The 13,767-nt window shown below is 40.2% G+C and overlaps 1 protein-coding gene across 3 annotated transcripts in view; it reads left to right on the plus strand.

Moving 5' to 3' along the window:
- dock8 (dedicator of cytokinesis 8) overlaps positions 1–12,927 on the plus strand; it is a 57,858-nt gene extending 44,931 nt beyond the window's left edge. For all 3 annotated transcript variants that reach the window (XM_030059399.1, XM_030059400.1, XM_030059401.1), the window contains 10 exons: positions 895–1,087; positions 1,814–1,957; positions 2,166–2,297; positions 2,783–2,917; positions 3,404–3,493; positions 4,774–5,010; positions 5,401–5,544; positions 6,667–6,773; positions 10,340–10,510; positions 11,056–12,927. In XM_030059399.1, the coding sequence (XP_029915259.1) occupies positions 895–1,087; positions 1,814–1,957; positions 2,166–2,297; positions 2,783–2,917; positions 3,404–3,493; positions 4,774–5,010; positions 5,401–5,544; positions 6,667–6,773; positions 10,340–10,510; positions 11,056–11,107 (1,405 nt within the window). In that variant the 3' untranslated portion in view covers positions 11,108–12,927. The remainder of the gene's footprint in view (positions 1–894; positions 1,088–1,813; positions 1,958–2,165; positions 2,298–2,782; positions 2,918–3,403; positions 3,494–4,773; positions 5,011–5,400; positions 5,545–6,666; positions 6,774–10,339; positions 10,511–11,055) is intronic.
- Positions 12,928–13,767: the final 840 nt, after the last annotated feature.

Here is a 13,767-nt window from a genome sequence, read left to right on the forward strand (position 1 = left end):
GGTAGCAGTTTAGTCTTCTGATCTGGCTTTGTGTATATGCAAATGCAAACACAGTGTGTGTGGGTGTGGGTGCATGTGTGTGTGTGTAAAAGCACAAAGCAGAAACGCAGAGACAAAGAGTCCATACATACGCTGTATGTTGATCTAAGCTTTTCATTTAAATATGTTTTTCTTCCTACATGTGTCGTTTATCATGTACCTTTCTGTTTGGGGTTTGGTCACAGTCACCTGGTGTGTGCGTGTGTGCATTTGTGTGTGCATGTGTGTGCATGTGTGTGCATGTGTCTGTGCGTGTGTGTGTGTGTGTGTGTGTGTGTGTGTGTGTGTGTGAAGCCTATAGCTGGTTAGCTTTACACGCTCACCTGGACTCACCCCAACACTTACTTTCAAGCTCCCAAACACACATAGGTCATTTATGCATGAGACATTTGGTCTCCAGATGCTTGAATTTATTAATGCACAAGTATAGTGACTCACCTGGATTACTTAAGGATAAATGAATTCATTTGCTGCATTTTTCTATTATACCCATGCTGTTTTTCTCCTAATTATTCATGCATTCCGTGAACAGGAAAACAATTTCCATATTTTTATTGCCTATGACAAATACATGCCTCAGTTAACTACCATGCAACACTCATTTACACACACAGATATTTTTTTTTAATATTTCCAGTGTCCTGCATAGGACAAATGCAATCAACAATACACATTAATGCAGAGTGCATATACCCTTTTTTCTCTGGAGTGCACCCACTTATCAATCTAATCACCACTGATATAAACAATGAACTTGTTGTACACCCAGCCTCAATGTCAGCCATCACTGCACCTCCTGTATTAACCCCAGTAAAACTCGTCAAATGCCCATGTCCACTTTGTATCCCCACACAGGATAGCGAAGGGCTACCAGACGTCTCCTGACCTGCGTCTGACCTGGCTGCAGAACATGGCAGAGAAACACAATAACAGGAAGTGTTACACTGAGTCGGCCATGTGTCTGGTGCATGCTGCCGCCCTGGTGGCTGAGTATCTCAGCATGCTGGAGGATCATAAGTACCTGCCCGTGGGCAGCGTCACCTTCCAGGTAGAGACACGCTCACAGCAAATGCAAGAAATTACACATGCTCAGAAAGCAAGAGGACAGAGCAGTAAACACTGGCACACACATAGGAAAACATCTTTTGTTTGTTGTGGCGGTCGGTTGTTTTGTTTTGAACGGAAGCAAGCATTCCCCTCCACTTCACACCACACCGCACAGCTCCCCACAGACGATTTCCAAATTGAGCTGTGTGTGTCCAGAGGGGGGAGCTGTACACTCATACCGTCAACATATAAATGTGGTCTCTTGGTAGCACTGCTTAACACAGCGCCTTTGAAGTTGAAGCGGGGTTAAAAAAAAAAAAAAAAAAAAAAAAAAAAAAAAAAAAAAAAAAGCAACATAGTGGCATACAGATGATTCTGAGTCATATCTGCTGTGGGAACATGGGAACAGAGTGTCCCCCTGAACTGAAAACAAACAGTTATAACAGCAGCTACGATGTGCACTCTGTGAGCTGTCACACACACATACACACACACACACACACACACACACACACACACACACACACACACAAGACTTCTGCTGTGTCCCGGCACAAGAGATTGTAACCTGCAGCAATCAGCACACCATTGATTGGACGATCATCCAATTAGCTCCATTTCCCATTGTAGGACATCTCCTTTTACATACTGGAGTCAGCCTTGCCGATTGATTATTTGATTAATTAGAGGGCTAATTGATTGATTAGTCAACTGATTTTCTCCATAGAACATCTCCCCTAACGTGCTGGAGGAGTCGGCGGTGTCAGATGACATCCTGTCCCCGGACGAGGACGGGGTGTGTTCGGGACGCTACTTCACTGAGGGTGGCCTGGTGGGACTGCTGGAGCAGGCTGCAGAGCTCTTCAGCAACGTAAGACAGCCGGTTTAAATTGTTAAAGTGCATTAGTGTTTCCACTCACTGTCAGAGGGATTCCATGCCAGGGAAGATTTAGATCACATGGAAATCAAATGCTTTTGGTGTTAAATACATTTGCATATACATTAACTCATCAGAAAATAGGTTGATATCTATTTTCAGAAGTCATCATGATAATCAACCTTAATGCATGTCTTGTCAGGGCGGCCTGTATGAGGCAGTGAACGAGGTCTATAAGATCATCATACCAATCCTGGAGGCACACCGAGATTTTAGAAAGCTGGCCTCCACTCATGACAAACTACAGAGAGCCTTTGACAGGATCATTCAGAAGGTAAGGACCGTTGTGCTTTAAAAGTGCCACTCTGTGTTTTCAGTTAACCTTTTTTTTTTCAGGCAGGAAGGTCTTCCACATGTAAAAAAAATAAAAAAATAAATTAAAAATCATTGCATGAACTTCTTTGTTTGGCATTTGTAGAGTATATATCATCTTTTCAGTCAGAGGGGAACTTTCGTCTCAGGAGCAGTAAGGTTGCCAGTGATCCTTCAAAAGTACCGTCATTTGTTTTAATGTAGCTCTATCAATCTCTCTGAAAGAGTCGGTGCCACGTTTTTCAAATCTCGGTTAACACACATCTTATTTGCAATGAAGAAAGCCACTAAAAAGCTGTCAACATAATGAGGAAGAACGTCTTACAGATGTCCTCAAGATTATGGTGTAATATTTCATCTTCATGTTTGATGCCTGGCTGATATTTTTAAGTCTGGCACAGTCACCTCTTGTGTTAGCTTGAGTCGATTTGTCTTTCTTCCCCTCAGGGCCATAAGAGGATGTTCGGAACCTATTTCCGAGTGGGGTTTTATGGGGCCAAGTTCGGAGACCTGGATGAACGGGAATTCATTTATAAGGAGCCAGGAATCACACATCTGCCAGAGATCTCTCACAGGCTGGAGGTAAGAGAGAGGGGGGTGAGTTTGTGTGTGTGTGTGTGTGTGTGTGTGTGTGTGTGTGTGTATGCGCGCGTGCGTGTGTATTCATGAGTGCCGTGTGCATGCAAATGGAATAAAAAAGGACTGTAAGGACAGGATGAAATGAGGGAAGCCGAAAATGTCTGGGTACAGCACCGTGCAGAAAGACCAAGGTTAGGAGCAAGAATAAGAATATCACAGTCCGATCTGCTCTAATGAGTTTTTATACTTTCATTGGGTGATCACAGACTCCTTTGACACTTGCTTTTCATTTGAGTGCTAAAAAGCAGAAATGCTTGCCCTTTCAGCAATAAAACATCAATCACTTATGACCTTTCAGCTTTTCAAGTATTCTTTCAAGAATAATTTTGTCCTTTTATTAATAACCTTTAACTACAGAGAAAACTGTACAAAGTTGGTGTCGAGGCACAGCACTGTGTTTGATACTGGATCATTTTTCCTCACCCCCAGAACTTCTATGGTCAGTGTTTTGGAGAAGGCGCTTTGGAGATGATCAAAGACTCTGCACCAGTGGACAGAAACAAACTCAGCCCCAGCAAGGTGAGATGACTTTAATGTCCCATCACTGATTGTGAAAGCATTTCTGATTGTCATTGCGATAAGATGACATTTTATTGATCTCCATGGGGAAATTAAATTAAACAGTAAATTAAATATCACCACTAGAACTTAGTGAGATAAACAAATAAAAAACATTTTTCTTTAGGCCTATCTGTATATATCTCTGTACAAAAAAATAGGAAACAAAGCAAAAATATGGAAATATGAGTAAACATATGTAATCTATAACAAATTATCATATGAGCAAAAACAGAATGAACAATCAGAACATACTAACATAAGAGAGTTAGCTTAAAAAAAAAAAAAAAAAAAAAAAAAAGTTCAGTTATGATCTACATGCAGTGAATGTACAGAAATGGGTACACTGCAAAAACGCAAAATCTTACCAAGATTATTTGTCTTATTTCAAGTCAAAAATGTCTTATTTCTAGTCAAAATATCTCATTACACTTAAAATAAGACATGATCACCTCAGAAGTACATTTTTTTTAGACAATTTTCACTTGTTTCAAGTGAAAATTCACTTGAAACAAGTGAAAATTTGCTTGTTTCATTGGCAAAATTTGCCAGTGGAAAAAGTGAAAATTCACTTGAAATAAGTGACAATTAGCTAGAAACAAGAAACAAATTTTGCCAATGAAACAAGCAAATTTTCACTTGAAACAAGAGACAATTGTCTAAAAACAAGTTACTTCTGAGGTGATCATGTCTTATTTTAAGTGTAATGAGATATTTTGACTAGTAATAAGACATTTTTGACTTGAAATAAGACAAATAATCTTGGTAAGATTTTGCGTTTTTGCAGTGTATGAATCAGAAACTGTGCAAGAAAGTCTTGTTTTGGTCGGTCCAGGGAATAGGAATGCAAAAAGCAGTGCAGGATAGTTTTGCATAGATAATAGATACTGAGGCTGGGACTGGAGGGCAGCACGTATTGCACAGTCTGATATCTGCCAAAAACACCCCTAAAGCACTCCACTTTGTACAAAATATGACAAAGTGGGGGAGAGAGAAACAGTTTTCTCCTTTTGGGATCCATTGCATATTATAAAATAATCATTATGTACTGTAAGTCAGGGAGGTCATCCTTTTGTTTGTTGTCCTGTAAAGCCCTGTGAGACTGTAAATGGTGATTTTTGGCTCTAAATAAACCTAAGCTTGAAACTTAAAAATCAACTTTGAATCTTTTGCCATGCTGATTTATGATTTAACCGATTTATCAGTTACATGAATAAAAATAAATCACCACTCCTATCTAGGCATATATCCAGATCACTTATGTGGAGCCCTACTTTGATGACTACGAGATGAAAGACCGGCTGACGAATTTTGAGAAGAACTTCAACCTGCGGCGCTTCATGTACACCACGCCCTTCACTAAGAGCGGACGGCCACGGGGAGAGCTGCAGGAGCAGTACAAGAGGAAGACCATCCTCACCACCATGCATGCCTTCCCCTATGTCAAGACTCGCATCAATGTCATCCAGAAAGAGGAGGTAGATGCCGTGCTACTCACTTAAGCACATGTAGTAAAAAAAATAAATAAATAAGACAACAGTGCATATGATATTCCTGTGATCAAGCAGCACTGGTGGTTACAACTCAGAGCTAGAAAAAATCAGAGAAACGCGGCTGTAATCTGTTATCATCAAGGCAATTTGTTCAATCCTTGAACAGTGAATTGACACTGAGATTGTGGAGGCACAGTTTGCTGAGCTTTTATATGGAAATGAGCTCAATTTTTCAATGTGGAACAGTAGTGAACAATAAAATGTGCCCACGTTCCTGTATAATCAATCTGGGTACTCTCACTGGTTTTTTATCAACTGAAGCGCTTGGTTTCCGCACTACATTTCTCTTTTTCCACTCATCTCTCTTCTTTCCAGTTTGACCTGACTCCCATTGAGGTGGCCATTGAGGACATGCAGAAGAAGACTAGAGAGCTGGCAATTGCCACACACAGAGAACAGCCTGATGCTAAGATGTTACAGATGCTGCTACAAGGCTCCGTGGGAGCCACTGTTAACCAGGTAAAGTACAGTGTAGCTTCGCAGCTATTTCCTGAATACAGGGACGGCGTGCTTTTGTATACTGTGTTGTGTAAATTCCCATCTGTTTTTATCAGACTTTTAAGTTCTCTATCTGTTCTCTTTGAAATGATTGCGCTCTGTATTGTTGCCCTTTTAACCCCTGAGTGTTCCTTACTAATGTGTGGGGAAAGATAAACCAGAATAATTTAACTCTATTTATCTTATCACATTTACAGTTTCCATTGTAACCAGCGGGTGCAGGTGGGAGACATGACAGTGATCACACATCAAAGCCCTCACCCCATCCATAACCCTAATCCTTCCTTTGCTTTTCCCCTGATTTAGTTAAAACGTCAATTCATGGCCCCTCTTCCTTTCATGTCTCTGCCGCGCGGCACAGTGAACCGGAGGTCTCTTTGATCTGATAGCTCCCAGGTCCTGCCAGCATGGTGAATGTTAGGGTAATGATGAAGCTAGCTACGGCGTCTCCACCCGACTCCCCCTATGCTTTATCTTCCACCGTCTAATCTGACAGGTCCCTCGCTCCAACCTGATGGTTGTATACATAACCCTAATGCTCGGCAGCTCCGTAAACATCAGGCTCTTTAGTGCAATCAGTAGAAGGGTCCGGGTTCCTTCATGTTGGTCCTAAGCTCAGACGTCGAACGGAGGCCGAGGCCTGATGGCGTTTATGATGCTAATCAGGACTGTTTAACTGTGCCTGTCGTGATGCAGGCGCTGTGTGAGCGTGCTGCGGTTTTATGATGAATATAAGTCAGGATAACAAGAGCTCATACTGGGCAAATGGGAGCCAAATGGTGGGTCTATATGGGGTTAGTTGTGACATTAGCCATGCAGGAGGCTAATCATGGCCCCTACTCTGATCTGATCTCTTCCTCATGTTCCACTTCAACATCCTGGCCTTTAGCTGTATTAGGCATTCAGTTAGCAAGTCATTTTCCCCTGACTGAAAGAGAGGCATTCTTTCTACCTTTGCTCACGCTCTCAAAAACTCTTATCTTCTCTCTGCTTCTTCCATTCCGTTTTTTTCTACCTCTTTCTCTTTCCCTGTCTCCTGCTCATTCTGTCTCCCTCTCCGCCTGTCTCCCCCTCCCTCTGCAGGGCCCATTGGAGGTGGCCCAGGTCTTCCTGAATGAGATCCCAGCAGACCCGAAGCTCTTCCGTCACCACAACAAACTGCGCTTGTGTTTCAAAGAGTTCATAATGAGGTAAGATACGATCAAATGCACCACACAGTGACAACATAGTGCGTCAGTCAGACAGCAATGAGGAAAAACTCCAGAAACAAGCACATCCGTGGTGAGCCATAAACCCAGAAGAATTCAGCTTCACTTTTTATTTTACTCCCTCATAGAATTTGCATTACTGTTTCTCTTTATTGTTTCCAATGGCTGGTACTGGCTCAGTAGGTGGAAGTATGGAACAATACTTCAAAAAGAGCTCTGAGTACAAAATGTGGTCGTCGTGAGACGACTTTGAGGGAGTGAAACTCCCTCAAAATGCTCTATATACAAACCATTACCTGTGTCACTGCAGGAAGATAAAAGGGGCACCATAGAAATCTGTGGCTGATGGAGAATGATATCCTGCTGTTTAGACAGTGTGTCAGTCAAGATGGAGAGATGAAGGTGATAATAGCTAGTAAATTCCACACCAGATGATGCTGAGAAATCAAACAGGTAGGATGAACATGAATTAATAAAACCGACTGTGATGGGGTTTATTTTTCATTTCCCATATGACACAGTATGAAGATATTTTTCTTCATAATATCACTAAGCTGCTTTTGCAAAGGTTTATTGTTCCCAGGAGTTTCATTATATTTTGAATATTCAAAATATAATTTAAGCTTTCCTAGCAGTGCAGTGTGTTTGAAGATATGCAGATTTGGTGCAGGATATGTGTATGTGGGTATGGGTGTGGGATGTGTGTGCGTGCTGGTGTCTGTATGTTTGTACGAGTGCACATGCATCTTGTGAGCATGTGAGCTGTTTGCCTCCAAAAGGTGGCTTTCATTTTGAAACCCTCATGTCGCATTCCAGCTGCCTTGATTGCTGCAAGCAGGCTGGCAAATATTTACTGTAATTTCAGAAACGTTTATTTTCTTTCTTAATCCAGCCAAGCTGGCACTAGCCCTTTTGTATGCCAGTCGTGTCAGTCCTTTGGCATTCTAGAAATTTGATTAAGGAAATTTTTACCGTGTCCTGTGGCATTAGGTGCTTCTCTGCTATGCCATGGAATTGAATGTCCCCCTTCATGCATCAGCCTCAGCCATCGGCACTCAGACCTAATCATTTTGTTAGCCATCCTCTGGAATGTGACTCATTACTGTAAACAGAGTTATTTAACTGCTCAGTCATTACTGTGAACTGATTTACTGTCACCTTTTAAAGTATTATACCTACAGTATATTTAAGAAATTTAGTTATGGCTATCAAACTGCTCATGTAAATACACTTTATTTGTCCTTCAATTCAAATTATCCTGTTCACAAATGTTAACTGATGTTAAAAATTGTAGGTCAGGCAGTGGAAGATACTAATCACTGCTGGGATTTAAAGAAACAATTCACATTGTCTGATGTAATTAATTGAATTGACATGATTTGTAAAGACAGGTATAACTTTATAGCATCATTACCACATTCTGTGAGCTGCACCATCACAATTTTTAAAATGAAATATTTTAGGAAAAGAATTGGTTTTGTGCAATGTGACCTATATTACACACTTGCATTGCACCACCTTCTGCTACATAAATGAACAAAGAGGATGGTGCCTTGGCAACAGGTGATGCTATCCCAGTATTGACCCTGCTTGCTCAGGGCTCCAGCTGTGCATGCTACATGCTCAGGGAACTGGAGAATCGCCAGCCTTAGTCCTTTAGAGTTTCCCCAAGACCCACCATCAGCAGATACCCGGTGGTCAGCTTGGGCCCCCTGCTTGTCTGCAGGGCCTGAACCAGGGCAGACTCAGAGTGGAGGCTGCACTCCCCTGCATTTCCCCTGGAACCACTATCAGTTTTTTTTCCATGGATCCTGCCTCAGATTTGATGCATTGCCTCTCCCTGACAGTTTCCAAATGTCACTGGCCTCTGTGTACAAACCAATCCAGACATCAAGCCATCTCTCTTCTCTGTAGCTTCCGATGAGTTGTTCATATTTCTCGTGGATGTGAGTTGTGGTTAGGTTGTTTTGGTGCTGCCTGCAGTGTTTTCTGACCTAGGGTCAAATTCTTCATAGTGACATAAAGGTGCTTCCAAAAACACTACCAAGCACCTTACGGAGACATTTGAAAAGCAGAAACTTGAGAAATTTGCTTCACATTTTTTTTGTCAGAGTGGACTGTGATATACAGTATTGCATCCATGTTAGAGCATTTTTATGGAAGTTAGCCAACAAAGTATGGATTGTTCCATTATGATAATAAAAAAAAAAAAAAAAGGGGGTTTCAAACGCCAGTGTGTGCTGGGATAGGCTCCAGCTCCCTTGCAACACTGATTAGGAATAAGGGAGTATTGAAAATTGATGGGTGGATAGATGGTGTTTCAAAACAAAAGAGCACATTGAACTTGCACATTTACATAAGTCATGCCTCCAGGCCTTAATAATGTTTGTTTGTTTGTTTGTTATTGTCATTCAAACCAGATGTCTTTGCCTTGGCTGATAGCATCTTTTCAAAACTGGACGGTCCTTTTAGTTGGCTACTCCACAACTAAATTTAAATGCCAGTTTGAGAAGGATCCAGGAAAATCGGACGATGATAATGATTGTCAAAAGACTGCAAAAAGCACAGTTGTGTCGTTACTTGAAACCACAGACACTTGAACTCCATAGATTATCTATCAATGAGAAGCATTCATTGTCTAGATTACAAAGCAGACAGTCAAATCAAATACAGTTTTACATCAGCATATCTCAGTTTTTTATGGCTTGGAAAATCCTTTACCCTCATCAACAGTCCCTAATGCTCCTTGCCCTGTGTATTTACTGTATACTGTTACACGACATTGCCGTTTCCATTTTACCCTCATTAAAAGCCAACAGATAAACTCAGACATGTGTTTGCAATCATCCTCGTCTCTCTGATTTCCTGCAGACTAGTGTGTATGTTGGCCATTATATATGTCATGATGCAGGCGGCGCCCATACCTGCCCTCTGCACTCACTTCAGACCCTGTGGAGCTCTGCATGATCATCAGGCTTTCTCATCTTCTCAGCAGATACGGGAGAATAAGATTTTTATTTGTTAGTCATTTGTGACCACAGTGTTTTTACCTCTGCCGCAGTGTCATTCGGAAACTTTTGGGTCATTCAAAGTTCAACTTACATTCTAGCAATGATATTTGGAAATGTCTTAAATGTGCACAGGAGCTCCTTACAGCCAGGCACATTGTGTGCCAAAGCTCTAAATGGGTCAACAAAGAAGCCAAATTAATGTCATGTACAGTAGTTAGTATGAAACAGTGCAGTGAAATTCTGAAAGGTAGAGGACAGAGAGGAAAGTACTGCTGGACTGGTTTGCAGAGCAGCATTGTTGAAGCTACTATTAAGTCTGGGGCTGTTGCATTGGATTAAAAAAAGGTGGGGGAGTACAATGAACTCTCTGTATTCATCTAATGCAAGTAGACCAGCTAACTGGTGGATCCCACCAATCAAACATCCATACATAAATGTATCTGTCACTCTTTCCATTCTTCTATCAATTTTTCCTTCTCTTCTCTTCTCTTCTCTTCTCTTCTCTTCTATTCTCTTCTCTTCTCTTCTGTCTCTCAGGTGTGGCGAGGCAGTTGAGAAGAACAAACACCTGATTACTTCGGACCAGAAGGAGTACCAGCAGGAGCTGAAGAAGAACTACAACCGCCTGAGAGAGAGCCTGCGACCCATGCTGGAGAGGAAGATTCCTGAGCTTTATAAGCCAATCATCAAGCCTCGCCTGGAGAACAGGTAAGCAGATTGACCAAATTGTGCCACCAACACAGCAATTTGGAGCAAATAAAAAGCTGTCCTTGGATGGTTCCTCCTTCTTCTTTATTTCATAGCATAAGACGAGAGACTTAGTGGAAAAAAAACACTTACTGTTGATCTTTGTGTCATATGATTTCTATGCCAAAGGGAAGTGAACACAATGGAATTGAGCAAGGATTGAAGAGAGCAGACACTATCACTTGCTTTATACCCCTATTGATAGCTGAACCAAAGCCACAACAAAAATGCATTCATGTATTAATGAAGACTTATTTTCTCACTAAGAGCTTTTATGATCCACCAAGGTAATGTTGCTATATGTCAGCTATAGTGCATCTCATCTTTGCACCGCATAGCTTATATTTTAAAATTCCTGTCTGCCTTGCTAGAGCACCCTCATGAAAACATTTAGCTTCCTTCTCTCCTCCCACCCCTGGCTGCCCTGACTTTTCCTCCTCCCTTTTAACACCATATCTTTTGTTTATGTCCCTTTCCCCTCTTCCACTGTCCTCTCCCTCTCAAAGGGATTCCTTCAAACGGCTAAGTTTCCGCAGAGCTCAGGAGGAAAGCTCCTGAGATGCCACGGCTCATCTGAGAGGGAGCTATGGAAAGGCAGGGGAGGATGTCACACAACGGAGAGAGAGAAGGCGAAGAGATAAGATGAAAGAGGAGAGAAAAGAGGAAAGGAACAACCAGCGATACCCCTGCACTCCTCTGTGGGAGAGCAGTACACCGGTGCCCACAATGGAGAACTCACAATCAGTTTCTCAACAATTCAGCATTCACTGTTTTTTTTTTTCTTGCAATAGTTTGCTCTTTGTCCGTTTTTATATTCTTTCAGGGGTTGTTTGTTACTGGAAGCAAAAGGAAGAAACGCACATTACATAGCGAGGAGCGCAGGGATCTGAACAAAAGTGTAGCTTATTCAGCATTTCAGTGTACATTGATGGTCTTGTTCTGTCTCATAATTGTATTGATATTTTTAGATAACTGCAAGTCCTAATGATGCTGCAAACGTTTCCTCTGGGTTGGTAAAGAAACAGACTAGAGTTCCTCTCTGAGGTCCTTGCTGGCCCAGGGACTGTATATGTGCCAACAATGCTAGTATCGTGTGTGTGTGTGTGTGTATGTGTGAATGCATGGGTGTGTGTATTCAAATAGTGTATGAGAATATTGTTTTGCTTGTGTACTGAAGCCACTTTGTGCTCAGCGATGATAAATGATTCTGTTATGTGCTAAAGGGCCTCTGAAATTCCACTCCTCCGAGCATCTACGCATGACGTGCACCAGTTAGAGCAGCAAGACTATGGATGGATTCGCCCACTGTAAAAATAGATACAAATTCCTGTGTGAACTCTGGAGACCAGACTTGTCTTATTTTTGTTAGGCAAAACTGGTCGTGTGGCTGGTTAGTAGATTTTAACTTATTTGATCACACAGGAAGCAGATGTGGATTTAGTCCTGGTACAAAACTTAGCTGAGGCTGAAAGTTGATACATGAGGCTCTTTAAATCCACCATATTTTGTACATAGTAGAGGTAATAATTACAAAGAAGATGTTTACAGAGTTCTGAATAAAAACTATTTTGCATTTTATCTTATGAATTGTATTTTTAGATGAATAATAGCAATAATAATATTAATTGGCAGTGTTTCGTAGGCAGAATTTCATGACTGAGTCTATAAACATCTTAGTGTATGTTTCAGTAGTATCAGTTCCTGTTTGTAAATAGACCCCAATATACATGCACACAGTGCCAAATTCAAGTCATTCCACCTTTACTTATTATGAACCAAGATAACTTAAACAGAGAATGCAATATTTTGTAAGTCAATCCTCCCAGTTGTGTTTTGAAATGTGAATTTGCATTTTTTTTTTTTTTTTTTTTTTTTTTTTGTCAGAATACATTCCAAAAGCGAGCAACCCTGCAGAAAATGGCACATTTCATCTGGTATTCTGTCACAGCTGCTGTATTTCAAGGATCATCACCTGATGTAAATGAACTGGATCTTTCAAAAGTGGTTACGCCTTTTTTTTTTTTTTTTTTTTTTTTCACATTATTAACATTTTTCTCGGGTTTCTTGTTACACCTATGGAAGTTAATATTATTGCCTAAACTTATTTTGTCAAAATGACCGAGTTAAAAATGACTAAAATTATACATGTTGATTAAAATTACTGTTAATAATGTGTATACCTACTTTTGAAACATACTGTATATTGCTTATGCTGTAAGCCTTGCAGTGTGTATGTTAGTGGTATCGAATGACATTGAACCCCAGGAAGCTTCTGTTTGTCCATCTATTTTTATGCATTGTGTTAAAATTTTAACTCCTTGTCATGCACATAAGGTCATGGCCATGCACTTGAATAAAATATAATATATGCACCTTTGCCATTCATGTAGTGACTGTTTCGCACTAGAACTGCTTCGGTAAAATAGAGTAATTTTTGATTGCCAAACAAGTAATCAGATTTGAAAAGTAATAGCTCTGAATATGACTATGCACATTTTCTTACAAAGTGTAGCTCATCATCTTATATATCTATATCTATCTATCTATATATATCTATATCTATCTATCTATCTATCTATCTATCTATCTATATATATATACACACATACACACACACACACATATATATATATATATATATACACACACACACACACACACACACACACACACATATATATATATATATATATATATATATGCTGCTTGGATATGTGTGCATCATTGTCATCTTTATCATAATCAGGCACATACATATAATAAGTTAAACCATACTTTTAGGCAGACATACTTTATGATATAATTGATTTCAGACTAATTGATTTTTCACCTTATAGGGTGAAAAAAACATAAATTAGTGTTTTCTTTTGCCTTATGAAGCAGACTGGAGCTCATAATTTAACCCACCGTTTTATTTACCAGTAAATCCAATCCAATCCAATCCACTTTATTTATATAGCACGATTTTAACAAACACAAGGTTTCTAAAGTGCTGCACAACAAGATAAAACACAACTACATAACACAACAGAAGCACAATAAAAAGGTGAAATACACAATAGGATAAAATAATAAAATAAGATAAATAAAATAATTTAAAATGCACTGCCACACAAGATAAAAACATACACATATACACATAATCAAATCAAATCAAATCAAATCAACACCCTACATGGTGTCAAAAGCCAAAGAAAAGAGTAAATCACTTATTATAA

Source organism: Myripristis murdjan, chromosome 9 (genome assembly GCF_902150065.1).
Source record: "Myripristis murdjan chromosome 9, fMyrMur1.1, whole genome shotgun sequence".
Lineage (NCBI taxonomy): Eukaryota > Metazoa > Chordata > Actinopteri > Holocentriformes > Holocentridae > Myripristis > Myripristis murdjan.